Source organism: Colletotrichum abscissum (assembly GCF_030869225.1).
Source record: "Colletotrichum abscissum strain IMI 504890 chromosome Unknown Scaffold_1.1, whole genome shotgun sequence".
Lineage (NCBI taxonomy): Eukaryota > Fungi > Ascomycota > Sordariomycetes > Glomerellales > Glomerellaceae > Colletotrichum > Colletotrichum abscissum.
The window spans coordinates 1,494,719-1,515,103 of NW_026849987.1; the positions used below are offsets into that span (position 1 = coordinate 1,494,719).

At 54.9% G+C, this 20,385-nt stretch overlaps 6 protein-coding genes across 6 annotated transcripts; 2 read left to right on the top strand and 4 right to left on the bottom strand.

Annotated features, from left to right (window-relative positions):
- Nucleotides 1-873: 873 nt before the first annotated feature.
- On the bottom strand, nt 874-2,572 carry CABS01_00463 (sulfatase; the record flags this gene model as incomplete). Its single annotated transcript, XM_060533844.1, has 3 exons — nt 874-1,731; nt 1,788-2,372; nt 2,435-2,572. 3 exons carry the CDS (start codon nt 2,570-2,572, stop codon nt 874-876), a joined length of 1,581 nt encoding a protein of 526 aa, XP_060406358.1.
- A 1,064-nt stretch (nt 2,573-3,636) lies between these two features.
- Nucleotides 3,637-4,200, bottom strand: CABS01_00464 (uncharacterized protein; the record flags this gene model as incomplete). The annotated part of the gene is made up of 1 exon (XM_060533845.1): nt 3,637-4,200. The coding sequence occupies one exon, from the start codon at nt 4,198-4,200 to the stop codon at nt 3,637-3,639; it is 564 nt and encodes a 187-aa protein (XP_060406359.1).
- A 3,653-nt stretch (nt 4,201-7,853) lies between these two features.
- Nucleotides 7,854-8,546, top strand: CABS01_00465 (uncharacterized protein; the record flags this gene model as incomplete). The annotated part of the gene is made up of 2 exons (XM_060533846.1): nt 7,854-8,207; nt 8,310-8,546. 2 exons carry the CDS (start codon nt 7,854-7,856, stop codon nt 8,544-8,546), a joined length of 591 nt encoding a protein of 196 aa, XP_060406360.1.
- Nucleotides 8,547-9,401: 855 nt separating this feature from the next.
- Nucleotides 9,402-10,145, bottom strand: CABS01_00466 (uncharacterized protein; the record flags this gene model as incomplete). Its single annotated transcript, XM_060533847.1, has 1 exon — nt 9,402-10,145. One exon carries the CDS (start codon nt 10,143-10,145, stop codon nt 9,402-9,404), a length of 744 nt encoding a protein of 247 aa, XP_060406361.1.
- A 1,545-nt stretch (nt 10,146-11,690) lies between these two features.
- Nucleotides 11,691-11,927, bottom strand: CABS01_00467 (uncharacterized protein; the record flags this gene model as incomplete). The annotated part of the gene is made up of 1 exon (XM_060533848.1): nt 11,691-11,927. One exon carries the CDS (start codon nt 11,925-11,927, stop codon nt 11,691-11,693), a length of 237 nt encoding a protein of 78 aa, XP_060406362.1.
- A 4,742-nt stretch (nt 11,928-16,669) lies between these two features.
- CABS01_00468 (uncharacterized protein) lies at nt 16,670-19,576 on the top strand (the record flags this gene model as incomplete). Its single annotated transcript, XM_060533849.1, has 4 exons — nt 16,670-16,681; nt 16,953-17,112; nt 17,176-18,629; nt 18,677-19,576. 4 exons carry the CDS (start codon nt 16,670-16,672, stop codon nt 19,574-19,576), a joined length of 2,526 nt encoding a protein of 841 aa, XP_060406363.1.
- Between the last annotated feature and the right edge of the window lie 809 nt (nt 19,577-20,385).

The following is a 20,385-nucleotide window of genomic DNA, read 5'->3' on the forward strand; positions in this document are numbered from 1 at the left end:
CCAAACCGATTCTGTGGGAGAATGTCAGGCACAAGAAGGGATAACAGCAAGTGGGTTAGAGTTAAAATTTAGGTACGCTTGCAGGAGATGGTGGTGGCCGCGGCCACCTTTTAGCCGTGGCCTTTTTTGGTGAGTGTCGTCAGGATTGACTTACCTTTCTCTGCCTCAGTCGAGCCAACCTGAGCCCGCGGACTATGGAGTGAGACGGGCTTCACATTCTCGCCTGTGGATGCTGCCTTGGCTGCCCCGCTGGGGACATGTGCAGATGGAACATTTTGATGACCAAGAATGCCTGCCCGTAAACATATTGTCGTGCAGCTGCCCAGAATAGATGCTACCGCACATGTGTCGAGGAAACTTGCGACGACGCGGGAGCCACCTGCGCCCACGGTGGCGGCTAAAACATAACACACAGCACAGGTCCCGAACCGCACAGGACGGCGTGGGCAGACCTGCAGGTGCCGTCCTATCCAGCGGATCTCACTGTACGAGGCACGAATAGCCGGCGACAAAGAACACAAATCACATCTCAGCTGCCCGCCGGCGACCGGACGGTGGTGGGAGGAGGGGGGCGTCGACGACCTTATATAGTGGAGCAAAGTGAAGAATCCAGACCCCTCGAGTCCCAGCCGTCGGGTTTCCGTGAGGCCGATGTTTTGGATTTGCATGTTCCGTGTCGCGTTTAGAAAAAAGGGTCGAGCCGAAACCAGAGCCGGAACCCAACGGAAAAAGTCTCCGGTCGCGGGGACGACCGTGACCCACCCCGAAAGTGAGCCCGGCGAAAGGTGGAGACCATGTCCGGAACACCGGTGTCTGCGGGTCGCCTTATTCGGCGAATTGATCACATCAATAGCAACTTCTACCATAATCAAATCAACACGTAACGTCCTTCTCCAACCGTCCGCCCCGTCTACTGAACTGATCCGCAACACTCTCCATCTCCACAGCAGGAAACCTCGGGTCCTTCTGCCAAGGCAAGAAATCACTACTCGCCACCATCCACCGCAACACAACCCCTTCCATCCGCCTCCTCACCTCTTGATACTCGCCCACCTTGGCCAGGTTATGCAGCTCCCCCGGGTCCCCAGCCCGATCATACAGCTCCGCCGGCTCGTACAGCCGATACACGAACGTCCACTCCTTGTCCCGGCACGCCACGCTCTTGCCCACAATCGTCGTGTCCTCGTGCTGCAAGGCGGCTTTGATATCGTACGGGTACGGCGCCTGCTCCAGCAGCGGCTCCTCGCTCGTCAGGAACCCGCCCTCGGAAAAGGCAAACTCCTTGTGCTTCATCGTAGCGTCCGCCGAGGTCAACACCTCCGCGAGCGAGACGCCGCAGTGAGGAAAATGCTCCCCGATACCCGCAAACTGCAGCACCGTCGGGACTAGGTCCACCATCTCCGCCATCTCGTCGTACACCGCGCCCCGCGGCAGCCCGCAGCCGCCGACGATCAGCGGCTCGTGGGTCAGCGAGTCCGAGAGGCCCGACGGCCACTTCTCAATCATGCCGTGGTCGCCGAGGTACTCCCCGTGATCCGTGAAGAACAGCGTCACCGTCGAGTCCCAGTGGCCCAGCGCCTTCGTCTTGTCCACGACGCGCCCGAATTGGTCGTCGAGACGGGAGATCATGCCGTAGTAGGTCGCCATCACCTCGGCCCAGATCTCGGGCGTCGCGCGGTGGGTACCGTAGCGCTCGCGGTTGAGCTGCATGTAGCGAGGCTCGTAGCCGGTCTGACAATAGTCCTTTAGCTGCGACAGTCTCTGGCATCCCCCAGGAGTGCACTCACCTTATCGTCTGGCTTCGTAGGCACACCCATCTCACCGCGATCATACATTGAAAAATACGGCTCCTCCACCTGAAAAGGACAATGCGGGAAAATGAGCGGCATGAACAACACCCAAGGCTTATCCGTCGGCGGACACTCCAACCACTTCAACGCGCCCTTTACAACAGCATCATCATAATCCATCGCCTCCTCGTTATTCCTCAATCCCTTGTAAAACAGCCTCTTCCAGATATCCTCCTTATCCTCGGGCTCCTTGTTCCCGCCACCCGCGAACCGCGGCACGAACTCGGGCGTCTCGAGGAACCCATACTCATCCAGCGACAGCTCCGTCACCGTCGGCGCAAAGGTATCGCCCCTCGGCGCGAGGCACGCGACGTGGTACCCTCCCTTTTCCTTGAGCGAACGAAAGAGGTTGGGCTCCCACGGCTTGATGAGGTTCTCGAGGGAGCGGTGGCCCGTGACGTGCGGGTAGTTGCCCGTGAACATGCTGCACCGGGATTGCGTGCAGACGGAGGCCTGGACGAAGCAGTTTGTGAAGCGGGTGCCCTCGGCCGCGAAGCGGTCAATGTTGGGCGTCTTTACGGTCTGTCAGAACGTTAGTGATGTTGCATCGATGGTTCACTTTTGAGGGGAGGGTGATGTATGACCTTGTTGCCATTGCAGCCGAGTGAGTCGTAGCGAAGCTGGTCCGGCATGAAGATGATGAAATTTGGCTTGTCCACCTTGAGCCCGCTGGGCTTCGCAGGCTGTTCATACGGAGGTGGGATATCTGACGAGGGTGCCATCGCGAGAGGTCTGTCTATTACACACTTTACGATGCGGATTGACGTTGTCGCACTGCTCGCAAATTGAGAGCGGGAAAGTCTCTTCTAGATATAATCAACATCAAATCAGGAGCCTTGCCATTTCTTTCACGAGGACACCATAATAATCCACTCACTATCCCAAACCGCAGACCCTCACTGGTCGGATGAGGTTCAACACGGTGATGCGCGTCGTCCGTAGCACAGCCGACAACCGCTGCGATTATCCGGCGAGATCCGGCGATGAGTGGAGACAATAGGGTGGTCCGTACCTAGCGGTGCCGGGATCGGGCCAGTACCGCGTCCGTTTGTTAGAGCACGAGTCGGGGGATTTTGATGGGTGATCGTCGCAAATCATTTGCTTGCCGATCCCATGGTCTAAACACTTTCCCCCCAAACACCAACTGCGAAACAAGCCGGTTCGTCGATTGAAGCTGCTTCGCTGCAGCCTGCCGCATTTTGAGGTACCGTGCCGCAGGAGCGGCTACTAGCCCAATGACAATAAACATTGACGTCGGACCTCCGGCAAATATTGCCAATGCGGGGTGGCTGTAACGTAGGGCGGCACACGGTCTCACAGGATCGACAGACTCGGGGTAGCACGGGGGCATGCGAGAAGCCATGGGTCATCATTTGCTTTGAATTGTTTAGAGGACAGAAGGAAATTATACAGCATTAGAATATACAAATATTCTACAACCCGGCATTCGCCTTCACCACACGGTGATTCCTGGTTTCGTTCACACCGCGAGACGGGCTTCCCGGGGGTAGTCGTTAAGTTTATATACGTAAGAGTTGCGCCCCGAGCCATTTCCCGATGCCGATGCGCGGTAACTCCACAGGCGGTGATAAAATCCCCGTGTGTATGGACCATGCAAAGGACAGAAGGTCATCCCGGTGCGCAGGGTATAAAAGTGTGTGTCGTCGAACGCCATGCCATGTTGAGAAAAATGCTGAGTGGTTTGTACAGCGGGAACCGATCTGTACAGAAGAAATTTGTCCGGGCAAAAGTTGGACACTTGATAAGTTTTGGTTTTGTTGGTTGCTTAGTTGAAGCGCTCCTTCTCCCGCAGGCCGCCGATTGAGTCGATATCGACAGAGTAAAACTGCGACTTGCTATCCTTCTCGTACGCCGGGAGCTGCTCATCGCGGACGGGCTCGAGGCCGACGGAGCCGCCATCGCCAACGCGGACGACGAGGACACGGCCGCTCTTGCGGCGGCCGCCCTCATCCTGCTCGTCGGGGAAGGTGATGTGGATCTCGGGGACGTTGTCGGGGGAGTGGGGAGCGGACTGGGGGTTCTGGAGCATCGGCGAGCGTCCGTCCTGGCCGATGTAGAGGACACTTGAGCGGCCGTCTTGACTTGTCTGGATGGTGAGGTTGTGGTGGTTTCTGGCGCCGCCCTTGACTTCTTGATAGGTGGGAAGCATCTGTTCTCGGCGTTGTTGCCTGCGCATGCGGCGCATGAGGAAGAGTGTGGAGACGAGGAGGAGGGCGAAGAAGATTAAGGCGAGAACGACAATCATAAGGTTGAGAGTGTCGCCGCCATCGACGTCGCGGGTGACAACGCCAGGGGCGTTGCGGGAGATGAGGTTTTGGATGGAAGGCATTGTGTTGGTCGTGAGCGGGTCTGATTATTACTGCAAATATCCCTTTTCTTTGGTGCGAGTCGAAGAAGAGAGCGGTATTCGGTATAATTATTAAAGAGCGGACGACTGCAGGAGGGGATTGTCAGCCATCGCGAAAGGGGTTTGTTGTTTGAGGGTCCGACATCTGGTGAGACATTCTGGAGCATTGTCTGGTGAACACACAAAGGGGAATAGATCCATTCCAGATCTCCCTTTTCTCACCGGCCAACACACACAACAGTCCTCGAATGTCCAGTCCAGAAGGGCGGGTTTGCCTCGCCTCCCAAAAAAAGAAGTGGCACGTACGTAAGGGATCAAGTCTTCTCTCTGTGGCAGGCCGTCGCGAAAGTCGTTAAAGAATGCACTTGTCTCTCGGTGTGTCGTGGATATTTTTGGATTTGAGGGTTGGGTGTTTTTTTCGGTGTAGTTGTGATGGTACGTAGTGAGCAGGGTGGTTATTAACGATAGGACGGAAAACTGCTTAGTGAATGCAAGCGGTATTTCCAAGGGGGGGATAGTATTAGAGAGTGACTGGAAGGAGGGTGCTAATAGAGAGCGAGTGACAACAAACGGTCCTGCAACGTACAGCAAGGACAACGACGATTTGAACAAAGTTGTTGAAGAAGAAGGGGAGGGAAGGGAGGAGGAGAAGAAGTCGAGATGGAAGGGAACGAGGAAGGATATGTCCTGGTTGGAAAATGGAGAGACAGGGGTAGCGCCGAGGAGGAAGAGGAGGTCTGCGGTGTGGTGTGTGTGTGTGTGCCTGGTACCTGCGTTGGTGTGTGGACAATTGGTGCGCAGGCTTGCATTAGGACTGGGCAGCGGGTAAGTGGCTACTGCCCAGCGTGTGTGCCAGTGTGGGCGGCATTGGACGCCTGGGAGGAAGACGCGATGGAGCCATGCCGTTCCTGGCCAGGCATCCAAGGATCTATGCAGCAGAGGCACAGCATAAGCGCACAGAAAAGGGCGGCATCATTCATCATGGCATGGGGCGGTTCGTGATCACAGATTGAATCCTTTCCTAGAGCCCCAGCCTATTGGCAAGGCGGCAGGGATCATCACCGAGCCAGACCGGGTTGAGAGAAGCTCCAGCCAGGCAGTACATAGGTACTTGTTATCCGTCCTATACGTACTGCGTATGATAAGGTAAATACATAACATCTGAGGTACGAACAGAGAGGCTAAAAACTCAGGAGAAAGCTGCTTACCGCCTTGGAAAAGAAGCGAGAAAAAACTAAGCAGGACCAGCCAGGACGGGAGTGGAAAAGAGGAGAAGATGGCAGCATCGGACGACAGCAAACGGTCCTCCCACCTTCCCTTCCATGGAATCCATAGTTCCATTGGCGCACTCCGTAGTGGATCTGGACCGGGCCAATTCTCCATTCTGGCAAGCACTGCCCATGGAGCAACTTGACTGATTTGGGAACATGGGAAGCAACGCCCCAAGATTGAGCCCATCTGACAGGCACGCACGATTCGTCAACGGTCTGTTGCAATTTCCGCCATTGGCCAATGAGGCCGTTGCGTGCCTGGAAGAAGCGGGGCGGTGCCGGGAGCCGCCTTGAAACGGCGTCGATAATTGGGCGGCCGTTGGTCGTTTCCCAACTAAGCTCATCGACCCCCTGCAGGGGCTCGTGGTCCGTGAGCTCGTGTGCAGCCAGGAACGAGCGAGTTGTTCTTGCTCTGCTCTTGCTCCAGTTCCTGAATTCTGCCAGATAATCCCCCCTGGCTCTTGCCTTCCTCCTCCGAACCTGGGCGGCTGTGACGACAAGCTGGGACTCCCCTTTTTCTGTGCAATCTGGACTCGCAAATCAGCACCCACTGCGGCCTTGTGCAAGTGGGTCCATTGGATAGAACACGCGGTTAGCGTCGTGGTGACATCCATTTCGAGAAGGAAGGTGCGTCCTTCGTCAGCAATACCCGGCCTTCCACTCTTCGAGGCAAGCCGCAAGCCGCAACACAAACAAATCATAACGACTTGGAGAATAACAATGCAACGCCCGTCGAGAACATGAACTCTGAATGCTCTCGGATTCGCCCGACCAAACTATTGCTTCTCAAATCTCTTTTTCCTTTTCTGCCCTTCCGTCCAGTCCGCTTCCTCCTCTGCCGCCCTCATCTCGATATCACACGGAGCTATAACACACCGGCGCCTACCAGTATTTTTCTCCCTCATCACAAGTCTACCGAGCGAAAAAGCTGCCAGCTTGATCCCTCTTCTGCCCAGTCTAAATGTCTCCGGGTATCCGTACCATCGTCGACTGACAAAGTTGTCCGTCCCAATCCGGTCTTGGCCTCTCCCGGGGCCCCACGAATGCAATCATTCAACATGTCAAATCAGGTTTGCTGCTTGCTGACTCTCACCCAATTCTAGAAAGACTTCATTAACTCATTCCGCCCTCTCCCACCTTTTTGGCGGCGGCAACGTCCCGATGCCAGAAATAGCGTCGGAGCTCCAGCAGCCACCTGGTCACTCCATGCCAGTGGGGCTCTCGACCCGCACCGTCATCTCTGGCAAAGCGAGAGCCTCGTGGCCCACGATGGCCCCGTTGCCCTACACACGAGATTACGAGCTCGTGAATGGACTCTTCCAGTCTTCCACGCCTACCACGGTGCTGCCGCCTGCGAGCCTCGTACTCCGTACACAACCCAGAATTCAGAATGCAAAATCCTGCCCGGCCCGTAGCGATCTTAGCATAGCCTTTTCGTCCGACTCCGCCTGCCGGCTCCTGTTGTCGCAGATCATCCCTTTCGGGACCGTCTACGAGATTTCCGGGAATTGCTGTTGCCCCTTGGAGACAAACGAGAGTTGTTCATCTCGTTTGTTGTGAAGCACCGTTGCATTGTTCAATGCAGCGACCACCTCTTATCCCACAGCCCCTGCCCCTCCGGGTTTAATGCAATACTACTCCTGACAACTCGACACCGAACATACCGAGCATATGGTCCGAGCCACATGTGGCGCTCGTTTGTGGCGTCCGTCCGCTCCGATTCACCACGGCGCCACAGAGAGACAAATAACGACTCTCCTCACTGGGTCACTTCCGCAACCATCATCATCCGGTTTGATGTTATCTTGACAAGTGTGGGATATTCGACATGTGGCGGTTCCCCTGAGTGGCCATCGCTGCCGAGAAGGTCTTTGACCTAAATACCAAATGCAATCAGGCTGCACCGTCCAGAGGCACATCTCATTGCCCATGTTCCTGAATAAGGTCTGCTCATTTTTGACACGTACAAGAATTTCATTGTGGCCTCTTAGCGGAGAATTTGGACTACTTTTGACCTCAACCGCAGCTTGACTGGAGGTAAGCCCATGGGCAGTTCCCAACCAGGCGTTTGCTAAGCCTCTTGGTGAGCATGATGAAGAGTTCTTGCAGGTGACAGCGCCTGACGACATCTTGGGTCTCCATGATAATGAAGCTTGCTAATACTCGCCCAGTACGGATGACAACGCATGAGGCAGTTCGCCCGTGATGCTCTTGCGCTGAGGTGGCGGTCACGGCCACATCTTGCCTGCGAACACGATACATGCAACGATACCAAAGCAGTCTGGCAGGCGATTATCTTGCGCAAAAGGACCATTCGGAACATGCATCGCTCATCTGTTCTGCGTCAGTCTACGGAAACGATGTATGCAACAGCACCGAAGCAGTCTGATGGGCGGTGAAGCGGACCAGAGCCTGTCCAAGTACCAAAGACAACCCGCGCATCCCTGCTTGGCTAGCAGTGTCGACCTCAACCTCGTGAACTTCCCGGCCGCGGTTTTCCAGGAAAGTTGCGAAGCACAGCAGGTGTCTGAGGATTGGCCGCCAGTGCTAGGCAAAGATTCAGTTGGCAGGCATCTGCAGTACAGTGATCACGACACACAAGACCTCGATTTGAGGATGCCCAGTGGCGAAAGAACATGTCTTGAACCAAGTCTTAACAGGATCGACGAAACACACATTGGCAAGTCAGCGACAAAGTTCCGACTCTTGCTTGGCCTTGTACGAATGCAGCTAACCGTCGCCATGCTGCGAGAGCCCCGCGCGATCACCACCGAGTTCCAGAGGCGATGACCGTCTTGTGCACCAGACTAATCATAGCAGGAGGCGGTGTGGCACTTTTCGGCATTACAAGTGCCACAGCATCAAGTAAGGGTCTGGAAAGATATCGATCCCTCGCAGTCCTTGGACATACCTACCCTGCCTGCCCACGTACGACTCTCTGTCGGCCACATCGATATTACACAGCGGCGAGTGACTGCACGATCGGACTACCTTGCCCGAAATGTCTCAGCAAAAGGTTGCCGGCAGAGGTCTTCATTGAGGAGCAAGTTTCTTTAGCCCTCCTTGCGAAGAAGCAACTGTGAGGCGGTCAGCGACTGGGCTGGCCAAGCAATATACTTCTAGCCAATAGCTGTACTCCAAGTCATCCCGACATACAGTTGATCGTGTCCGCAGAGCTTCAGACTGTCCATAAGCAAGGTCTCAATGGTAACGAGTGGTGTCAGAATCGTGCACCGGATCCAGAGGCTGGCATCTCTTCTGAGGACAGAACGACTCGGTGATACTCACTTGCTGGCGGAGGCCGAATCAGACCAATGCAATTGGCAGGCAACGACGCCCCTTGTTGCCCAATAAGGTCTGCCAACTCGCAGACGAACGTCCAGTAGGCTTTGTCGCTTCACGATAGAAGTTCGGTTTATCGAAAGCGGATGATGCTTGATCCTCGGACTTGCTTTTTCGTATGCTCTTCAGGCATAATTTTGTTTTTATAGGATGTCTTGTGGCGCCGGAACCCCGTGAAGATCACATGGACCGCTTCGTCCGTAGGGTACCGAAATGCAGCTTGGCGAGTGGCTGCTACTTGAGCAAAAGGAAACATTCAAGCCGGCCAACACGAGTCGTACACCATGCTATTTCGTCAGCAAAGCGAGAGAGTTCATGAGTACGGAGTAGTGAGAGTGTGACCGCACGAACTCCCATCCGGCCTTGTCCAGCCACTCATTCCGACCTACTGGAGCAATGAGCCTCAATCGATTTGCGCCTTCATGCAATGCTATGGTCACCAAGCCGCCAGACTTTGATGTTGGGATGCGATAGCTCGCAGCGCAGTTTCCAAATACTGGACAGGCGATATTGAGGAATGTCGATCCCTGCCGTGACCTACTCTCTGGCGTACGATCGTCCAATGAGACCCTACCCAGGCCTGTTAAGGAGGAACGTGGACGGACCAGGCCGCCTGGAATGAATAGCAGTCGTGACTGGCCCTTTCAAGTTGGTAGAGTTGAAACACTGAAACAACGACAACCCCGCCAGAGTGGACCAAGACCAATCCGGGGTTGACACACTCAAACTTCGGGCGGTCTTTTGGGGTATTTCCTCGGGAAGGGGGAGAAAGTCCCAGTCCCTTTGGAGTTTCATGAAACCCCGTCGGCTCGAACAGAAGGGGGTAGGCCATTTGACTCCATACACATAGCAATTCTGCATAGATTGCTCGCAGAGGCGGAGCGGTATGACACAGCAGTGCACGTTCTGAGTACCAGCGTTGCACCCGTGGGATGTCGCAGAGTAACGCTCAGCAAGCCAGAAAGCACCTTGCTCAATATTAACCTTTGGTAAAAAAGGACGAGCGGTCGGCGGCCACGACACTGGGTGAAGAGGCGCTGCTCCGTACGGATACAAAACACGTCTAATTCTTACCACGAGGGCTAATCCACAACCAAGACCATGGCTTTCTGCTCGGAGCCGGGCGCTGTCATCGACATACATCTTCAAGGGGCTTGCGCTCCAAGTGCAGTGTAACGCTGCGTGAGAATTTGCTCGTTGGAGATGAACACAAACAAGCGAAGGGCGAGCGGGAGCAACTTGGCGCGCGCGGGTGTCTAGAACAAGCCCTTGCCAGCCAGCCAGCCCAGCCCGTGAACTCGGATGGCAATACATGACGCCTAGAAGTGAAGTGCCTTTTACGGACACTCTTGGTTGCCATGCTGATGGGACCGATGCAGGTTTGACAGGGCGTGTTGGGACGGACGGAGAAGCTCAGGGACGAGATGGGCCAGATGGCCGGCCCCGGCTCGTACCAAGCAGAAACGTTGACGGGCTCATTTGTTCAGCCGAGGGATGGCGCAACAAGGACGTGCCAGCGCGCCCACCAGCAACATTACAGCATTCCGGTATGCCTGTTCATAAGAATTGCGTTCCAGGAGCCAACAGGTCCACGGAGGAACGAAACATGTCCATGATATTCCCATGGACTGGCGGCTCTTTTTTCTCTTTTCTTATTCTCTATTTTCCGCATCATCGCCACGCGGTAGTACATGATACACCGACCGCCCCTTGCTTGACTTCTTTAGAGTAACAAAAACAAGACTCACGCTTGGCAAACAAGTACAAGAATGTTTTGTTTCTTGCCTCTGATTAAAGACGTTGAATGTTTAGCGACGACTTGCGGGACCAACGGCACCGCTCTGGTGGATTCATCATGTATTGAAAACACGAGCCACGGTTCCTCAGCTTGCACTTATTGTTGATGCCCCTATGCCTGCCAATCCAATCAGCGCGTTTTGGTTGAATAAAAGACATAGAGATGAGGAAGCCTTTGATACCTGCAAAGTGTGTTCAACCGAGGTACATGACAACGATGTTCCTTCCTCAGACTCTCAATCGAAGTTTCGGACTGTACGAGTAAGGTGAGACGTCAAGGCAAAAGGAAGGAAGGAAAGAAGGTATGGGAAGATGGTCTGCCTGCCTTGTTGCAGAATTCAGTAGCCCAACTTGGAAGGCGAATGCTGCCTTTCCTACCTTGAACAAAATGTGCCTTCCGATTTACTTAACGAGGTGACACAGGAGGGGGCTGCAGGTAACATCGCACAAGAGCCTCCTTCTCTCTTTCCTTTCCTTTCCTTTCCTTCCCTTTCCTTTCCTCTCTACTCCTTGTCGATCATCCTACACTCTTCAACGCTTCTCTACGGTCGGACAACGAAGAAACACACGTTGAAGAAACGAAGCGCCGTTTTTTTTTGTGTGTGTTCAATCTTGCTGTGGCCCGTTTCGCTTCCTCGAATCTCAGAGACTTGGCTGTCGTTTCTGCCCCAGAATCCCTGAAGATCATACACGGAACTCGGCCGGAACATAGTCGCAGGTACATTTCCGGCACATATCGCCGCCCCCTGATCCTAAATCGCCCACGCCCCCCTGAAGTCCAGTCTGGACACTTTGGACAAGAAATCAAACGCGAGACGGCGCAGTGATAGCGAGACGGCATTGGACGCTCGACCAGGGAAAATCCGGGGTTGTGGCAGTTCAGAGGCGACCTGTCAATCTTCAAGCCACGGTTCGCCTGGGTTGCCATTCCTAATTCCATCATCATTGGCCTGTTCAGCCACCGTTGAGGCAGGCAACAACAAGTTTGCTTTTGCTCCTCACGAGACGAGAAAACAAAACATTCAAGCCACGGCTGGCCGTTCGTCATCAAGCAGTCTTCTCTTACACGGCGGCCCACCCGGCTGCTGCAGACTTGTGGTCCCCTTTCCCAACCCCTGGTCCAGGCTTGTTCTCCTCGCTACGCCGGACGAATACCTTGACCCTGGATTCGGTCCTCCACAAGTGGTGCTGCTGCTCAGTGCCGTTGCCGTCCTGTTGAGAAATTGAGATGTCTCCTTCACTGCCGCGTACGGGGTACTCTGCACGACGACAATAGTGGAGAGACGAGTAAAGCGACATTGTCGGGTTCGTGCTGCCTGGGCGGCCTATTGATCACATCACCAGCGTATTACACCCTAGAGACGATACTACGCAAACCACGGGCTGTGAGCAATCAATCACACGCGCAGTGTTGTCTCTCAACAGCAGCTGCCCCCTTGTCCGTATTATCTCGCCTGCATTGATCATCGCGCCATCCGTCCCGGACCCCCATCAACATTAGACCAGCCAGCTCCAGCTACGGATACAGCTCGTCGGTGCAGCGGAGGTCTTGGAGAAGTTTTGACCAGAGCAGAGCGATCTTTTGCGTGGCCTAGAAGCGAGCCATCTGCTGATACCTCCACTGGAAAGAGATCTGTCTGCCACGCAAGATAACCCACTCTCCGAACCAGCCTGCCCAGCGTTGTCAGCATCGAATCCCAGTTGCATCTCATTCTTTCGTGGGAGCCGTGCCTCATCAATCCACCGCCCACGAGTGCCCCCGAACAAACAAAAACCCGTCAGACGCTAAAAAGGACGGCAGAACCCCTTCTCCTCCCCTGGCGGACGGGGTTTTTTTTCTTGTTCTTGACTCGTCTCGTCCTAGCGTATCCCCGTCCGTGTGTGTCTCCCTCGATTGGACTCGCCGCCTGTTGTTCAGCCCAGATTCCTGCAGAGGTCGAGACTCAAGACTCTGGACCCAGCTCTCGGACGGCCAACGGTACGGCGTCCTCACCTCGAAGGACGAAGAAGCTTGCCGCCAGCCTGTCTTGTCTGATCTTGGGGCAGGATCCATCAGTCGAAGGTAGATTAGAACTGAGATCTCGCCGATCACCGGCGACTCAAGGGTACGAAGTACCTTACCTCTCCACGACGTTCAGCATAATCTACGAATGTTCGTATGAAGCCAGCGAAAAGAGTATCCGTACTTGCTCCGCTTCGTGTCTTGAATGACCTGCAGCTCTTCCTAGCTCTCCTCATATGTACGGACACGCTACGGATACAGCTACGGGTTAATCGAGCCAGTGTCTCCCGCCTTGGTCCCGTCAGTCAGTCAATCTCTCTCGCTCTCTCGCCTACTCCGCAGTGGGCCACACCCCCGGCTCCACGCGCTGCATCTGCATTCTCGCATCGACAAGCCAAATTGCACACTCGGCGCCTTCAACTAGGTTGCTTGAGGACTTCCGGACCAGATAAGCGTGGGCAAACCACGGCGGCATCGGATACATGTTTCCAAGTACTCTAGTGACCAGCATCTACGTACGGATTCCGCCATCGAATGAATTGTACAAACAAAACGGTCTCAGCCCGGACAGACCCTCTCTCTCTTTCTCATCGCCGTGATTCAGGCAGTCGGCCTGCTGTTTATTTCCGCAGGTTGTTTATCCCAAAGTGCAGCAGCACCTGTATCGACAGAAGCAGCACAACCGCATCCACGATCCACTCGGTTCTCGGTACACGCAGTCTGGGAGAACTTTTGACCATTCAAAGACGGTCACTTTGTGCTTGTCTGCTTTACGGCTTGCCCTACCTTGGCCAAGCCAGAGGTAACGTCAAGTACCTCACCTTGAGTTTGGTGCCATTGCAACATCAACGACTCTCCCTGTCGTGCCTGTGGCCAGCCGTCGGAGACCAATCGCAAACCGCCATTCCAGTCCAAAGGATCCAAAGAGAAGGGCTCCAGAGGCTTGCCGCACCCATCCACCATTTTCTCTGACTTTATTTGATCATCTTGGGAACCACCGTGCCTCTTCTTTCCAATCCGCATCGTCTACCTGTTTTTACATCTTCCGTCTTTTCTTCAACGTCCGCCATCTTCTGCCTATAGTCCGACTTTGCTCTGGCAGAGTTGAGCCCCAAGAGCATATCTCTCGGGGCACGCAGCGTCGACTCTCTAGTAATTACACACACTCGCACACTACAGACACGCACACACGAGCAACGCACACACCAACCGAGGCACCTACGGATACCTAGAAGCTAGGAGCGACAAGGACAAGAACAAGAAGCACACACGCGACATACTGCATACACCATTCGTCCCGACTTGTATCGACGTTTCGAACCCCGGGGACTTTGTACCTACATTGCTTCCCGCCACGCACTTGGTACCTGTTGGCCCGTTTTCTCTCGACACCTTGCGCTCAACCGCTCCTCTGAGAGCCCGTAGCTGTACTCCGTACCCAGGGCAATCAATCGGTCACTCACTCACTCTGTCATTCATCGTACCGGACCACCGTCTCCGCAAATCCATAGGTTGATTGGACGTCAAGTCCAGTTTGCCTCCACCGTCGATACTTCTCTCCGCGCGCCCAGTTCAGCCCGTACTTTGTCAACCGTCAGGTCGTGTCAGGGTACCTGTTATTCTCTCCCGCCAAGGTGCCCCGGTACCTCAGCCCTCTGAACGCACGCATAAACCGTCCATTCAAGACGTCTGCAAACGAACATTTAGCTTTTTTGTCAAGCCGCACATCACATCATTTGGAGACGAACGCTCTTCGCTCGCCCACATACGCACAATCCCAAAAAGAACGCATCGCCCCCTTTGGTACTCTGCTCTGTGACCTGTCGTCATCACCTGTCCAAACTTTCAATATTTGTACATCGGTGGAGAGGAGCAGAGAAGCAGGCAGCCAACAAAACCAGGCCAACCGCGAACGAGTACCAACCTACTCATTAACGGATAGAGGAAGAAGAGAATAGAGGAGGCAACGAGAGGCAAGAAACAGCAAGGCAGCAAGCAACCGGGGATTTGTAGTCCACTCGCACACAGACACATTCGACTGTCGATTCCTCGCAAGACAGGAGTACAAGATTTGGTAAGTTCGGCGCAAAGTCTCGTCTCTCGTCTCTGGGTTGGATCCAATAGCAGGGCCAAACTATCATTGCCCCTCCCCCCCTTGTCTGCCTATTCTGATCTTTCCCATCTCATTCTCCCGTCCTTTCGCCTCCCTCCTTTCCCGCCTTCATTGCTTGTCTCTACTTTACCTCGCACTCTATTCACACCGTCACCAAGCTATACAGAGTTGAGCACCTTGGCATCCCCCTCCAAAGCAAGCAAGCCAGCAGAAAAAAAAAAGGTACGATAATTACCGGCAAGAATGTGTGTGTGTCGTTTTCCATCCGTACCCGGCCTCACATCCCCATCCCTCGCATGACTGACCCCTTCCCGTCTGCCATCCATCAATCAATCCTTCCCGTTGGTGTCTACCACGGTGTCGTGGGTGTCTATCTACCTTGTTTCTTACTGCATTTTGCGGCTTTGCCTCCCCGAAGTTGTGTTGTCGGGTCCCCTCCCCCCCTTCTTCCCACGGCTCCATCGTCCAACTCCCAGGGCCCCCATCTCCAGTCCCGGTCCTAGGCCCAGTTCCCAGTCCCAGTTCCAGTTCCAGTTCCAATGCACCCCCGGTCGCATCCCTGACCCCTCGACTCCTCAAGACTGAGGAGCAGAAAGAGAGAGAGAGAAAGAAAGAGGGAATAGAGGGCCACTTTGGGGCAGTTGGGCCACACCCTAGACAGGAAAGCTCCATGTCAGCTCCCCTTCAAACTCCCCCTCTCACCACCCTCCTGTCCTCCCGCCCCGTCTCCGTTCTTCTCAGTGGATGCCTCCCTCCGTCTAGTCCATCTGCAAGTCGCAGCTACTGCAGCTCCCACACGAGTCTCCAGTCTCCAAGTCTCCCAGTCCCAAGGCCAGGCTTTTAGGTCAAGTCTAGGTCCCGGCTGGTAGCCCACGACTTTCCCAAAGGTCCAGGGTGCACTTGTCCTCGATATTGGATTGCGCAAAAAAAATCTCCTACAAAGTTATTAGCTGCCCGCTCCCGTCTTGTCCCTCGCCCCAGCCGACCGTGGGCGCTCCATCAAACAATCAACCTAATCAGCCTTACCAGCGACGCTTGACCTGTCGGGTGTTTTCTGTTCTGTGTCTACTCTATTATTACTGTACATTTTTGGTCTTCCACATCATCAAAAGAGCCTCCGGTCGCTTCTATACATTACATACCTTTGACAGAGTTACCTTACTCTCCGTACATTATCCGTACTCCTCCCTCTCTCTCTCTCTCTCTTCGTCATCTCTCTCGCCCTCATCCTCGCCCGTCCTCACATTCCTCCATCCCTCTCATCCCGCTATTGCTCTCCCACATACCTTGCCTTCCCGGACGAGCCCACTCGCTTTGTTTCTTTCTACATAATCCAAGTACGCACACCTGCACCCTCATCCCTCACCTTATTCCTCCTCGCTCGCCTCCCTCCCTCACGACCAAAGCGGGCAAACCCTCTCCTCAACAATCAACCCTGTGCTTCGCGCTAGAATTTCTGCCCCCCCAGTCTGCCTGGTTTTGCTGACGCCCACCGTTCTCCCTTCGTTTTTAGTCCGCGCGCCATAGACGATTCCTGGAGAAAGTTCCTGTCGCAAGAAAAAGTTTACACCTACATCGTATATAATTCACGACCGGAAAACCCAAAACTTCCCACAAACAGCTGCGCCCTCTACGTGTGTGTGTGTGTGCAGCCACATAGACGTGCCCTTCAACCTCTGTGTCCTCTCGCTTCTCGCCAGCCACCACAGCACCTCTGTGTGACAGACACACCCAAAGAGCAGCATCAAGCAGCAAGCGAGGTGCATCCGATCTCACCATCGCAGCCCCGAACTTCCCCCCCGTTCGCCGCACCAAAAACAAAGGTCAACCTCCGGAAACCCTCGCTCCTCCTCTCTCTCCGCATCCCCCGGACACTCGACCGCATCTTCTGCGACCGTCTCTCTTGCGCAGAGACCGACCACAAACATGACCACCACCGTAAGTCGCTGCCCCGTTTACTCCACGTGAGGTCCGATGGGGGTGGGCTCCGGGTCGCGAAGATGCGAGCGCGCGGCCGTGTGTGTCAAGACTGCGCTTCCCTAGCGGCCTCATGGCCTCTTGGCTCGAGTCGCCCATTCGGCGCTCGGAACTTCGCCTAGACCTGGCAAACAACTCAAAAAAAGCTTGCCTCGCGCCTTACTTTCTCTTTTGCTGTTCCTTCTACCCTCCACCGATGGCTGCCACTTTGCTAACCTGCCACGTTGTCCAGGCCCGGCCAGCAGGTCGGTACGGAAGCTTCCCCATGGCAAACGGCCAGAATGAGAAGCCTGCCGCCAGCGTCGCCCCGGGCTTCACAGGCTCCAACTTGTACTCGCAAAACATCTGGAACACAACGTACACAGGCGGCGCAGGAAAGAGAGACCCCAGAGGTACGGTTGACCGGGACGATGATTGATTGATGGACTGGAAGCTGACTTTATGTGATGTACTAGGCCCGGAAGACAGCTTCGCTGGACAGCCATCAGGGTCCGGTGCCCTCGCTGCGAACTCGGAGGCGGACACGTGGACTCAGAATCCCTGGAACCAAGACACCCAGACTCGTTCAGCATCAGGCAGTACCTCGCCGAATCGCACACGCGACAGCATCCACAACAGCAATTCCTTCTTCGACAACAACGCCGTCGGGCAGGGACGCAACCTCATCAATGGACGGCCGAAATCATACCTGGAGGAGGACAAGGAGAACACAGGCTTTGGGCCCAGCTACGGCGGCGCCTTTGATGGTTCGTACGCAAGGCAGGAGAAGCGAGGTTCCAAAGACAACGCCTATCTGAATCTCGGCGTGGTGGGTGCTCCCTCGAGAGACAGCAGCATTCCTCCCTCGCGCCAGTCGGACGACTCGCACCATTCGCCCCCTGCCTTCCGAGACAACTTTGGGGGTTATGGCCACACTCCCAGCAACTCGATTGCCTCGAGCCGTCCCGCCATCCCCGGCCACTCTTCCTCCTTCCCCACACAGACTACCAACAACAGGGCCTTTATGGCCAACGGCAGACAGATGGACGAAACGGACCTCGCTCCTCAGTTCAAGAAGTCCCTCACTCTCGACGAGGCCCAGAGCATCGCCGCCGGTGCGCAGAACTTCCAGTTCAACCCCGTGTCTCAGCCCTGGAGGAGCGACATGAACGCCGCCATCACTGGCGAAATGTACGCCGACGCCATGGCGGCTCAGTACAAACGCGGTTCCGCCGACCGCATCGCCGGTGCCTCTGGTCAGTACCGGGTTGTCACTAGCCCCAAGACATATGCGCCTCAAGCATCTGACCTGTGGACCCAACGGCCGTCGTCCCGCGATCTGAGAATGGTCCCGGATGGCGACCGCCGAACGCCCGTTCCCGCCTTCATCCAGGCGCAGGCGCCCGCGTTCTACCCTGGACCCTACTACACTCCCAACTTTGCGGGCCAGTACCCTCCGCAAATGTTCGACCCTTACGGACGTCCATCGCTTCCCCTACCGAGCTACGGCCTGCACATGGCGCCGTACTCGATGCCGGGCGTGATGCCTATCCGGCCCAGCAAGGACCAGGACCCTGGCAAGGGCGTCCGCAGCTTGCTACTGGAGGAATTCAGGTCCAGCTCCAAGTCGAACAAGCGATACGAGCTGAAGGATATCTACAGCCACATTGTCGAGTTCAGTGGCGACCAGCACGGATCGCGCTTCATCCAGCAAAAGCTCGAAACTGCAAACAGTGATGAGAAGGATCAGGTGTTCCGCGAGATTGAGCCCAACGCCATCCAACTGATGAAGGATGTCTTTGGCAACTACGTTATCCAAAAGTTCTTTGAGCACGGCAACCAGGTCCAAAAGAAGGTTTTGGCGTCACAGATGAAGGGCAAGGTTGTCGACCTGTCCATGCAGATGTACGCCTGCCGCGTTGTCCAAAAGGTGTGTGCATATTCGCGTAGCAAAGTGGACGAAGCTAACAATCACAGGCCCTGGAACACGTTCTCGTCGAGCAGCAGGCCGAGCTTGTGAAGGAGCTGGAGCCCGAGATCCTCAAGGTCGTCAAGGACCAGAACGGCAACCACGTCGTGCAGAAGATTATCGAGCTGGTTCCCCGCCAGTACATTGACTTCGTCATGGACGCATTCCGCGGCCAAGTCAGCCAGTTGGCGGCTCACATGTACGCCTGCCGGGTCATTCAGCGCATGCTGGAGTACGGCACAGAGCAGGACAAGGAGACCATCTTGGCTGAGCTGCACAACTCGACCCAGGTTCTCATCACCGACCAGTACGGCAACTACGTCGTGCAGCACATCATCGAGCACGGCATGCCTGAGGACCGATCGAGAATCATTCAGCTTGTCATTGCGCAGCTGGTCACCTTGTCCAAGCACAAGTTTGCGTCCAACGTTGTGGAGAAGTGCATCCAGTACGGTAACGCAGAAGAGCGCAAGGGCATTCGGGAGCAAATCATTTCCCAGGCGAGCGATGGTACAAGCTCGCTCCAGTTGATGATGAAGGACCAGTACGGCAACTACGTCATTCAGAAGCTGCTGAACCAACTCGAGGGTGCCGAACGCGAAGCCTTTGTGGAGGAGATGCGACCCCAGTTCCAGACACTCCGCAAGACCAGCACCAGCCGCCAGCTCGCCGCCATTGACAGACTCATCTACGCGACGACGCAGACGACGCCGTCCAAGTCTGGGGGATCCCAGGCCGACACCAACTCGGCCGCGCCAACCCCGGTTCTGACTATGGAGCCCAACAGCCCCCAGAGCAGCAGCCCGCCCAGCACCAGCGCCAGTGCCGTTGGCGAAGTTGCCGAGGACGATAACAAGTCCAGCGCGCCCGGAGGTGTCAGCCTCAAGGTGCAAGTGGAGGAGGCCTGATAACAGTACTACACGAATCTTTTGCGATGACGGCGTCTACGGTTGCTTCGGACATGCATCACGACACCAAACGGACTTGACGATCCCGGCCCATGTGCCAGACTTGTTTAAAAGAGAAGAAAAAAAGACGACGAACACTTACCTAATTTTGTTTACACATACCTGATCTGAATATGCAACTCCAAAAAAAAAAATCACCCACATACATGGCTGGAACACGGTCACAACGGTAGAAAATCTGCTTGGACAAACATTTGGGGAAAGGCGAGGGTTCCCAAAACGGACATGATTCTCTGTTGCTTCTTCTTTTTTTGGTTGCAAAGTTTTCTGGACTTTTATTTTGCAAAGTAATGAGTCTGAGGTCTCTGGAGAGCCATTGGAAGGGTTTATCACAGGAACAATGGCTGAGCGATACGAACACGGAAAGCGGCCGGTTGGAATTTGAGGTTCCTATCGGGGGTTTGTCGGGTTTCCACCAAAGGGAGCATCGGGGCCGGTCATTTTGGGGCGCAAATGATATTTTTCGAGTCTTCTTGTATTTTATTGAATTATTCGTGTCTAGGCGATACCAGTCTTAGTCTGACGGATTAGACCTGTCAATAGACGTGAGAGTATGGACAGTTTCTGATGATTTGGCGACGTGTCATTGTGAGCGTGAGGTGAGAGTAAGGGAGTCGCTTGAAGTCATTCAAGGGATTACCTGTTTGCGGTGTACAGCATTCCCAATCACCTCGACGCCCAGTGTAAGCCAGATTGTGTAAGTCGTAGTCCTCGGCAGATTTTCCGCGTTTTCGGAAACGGACCCGACA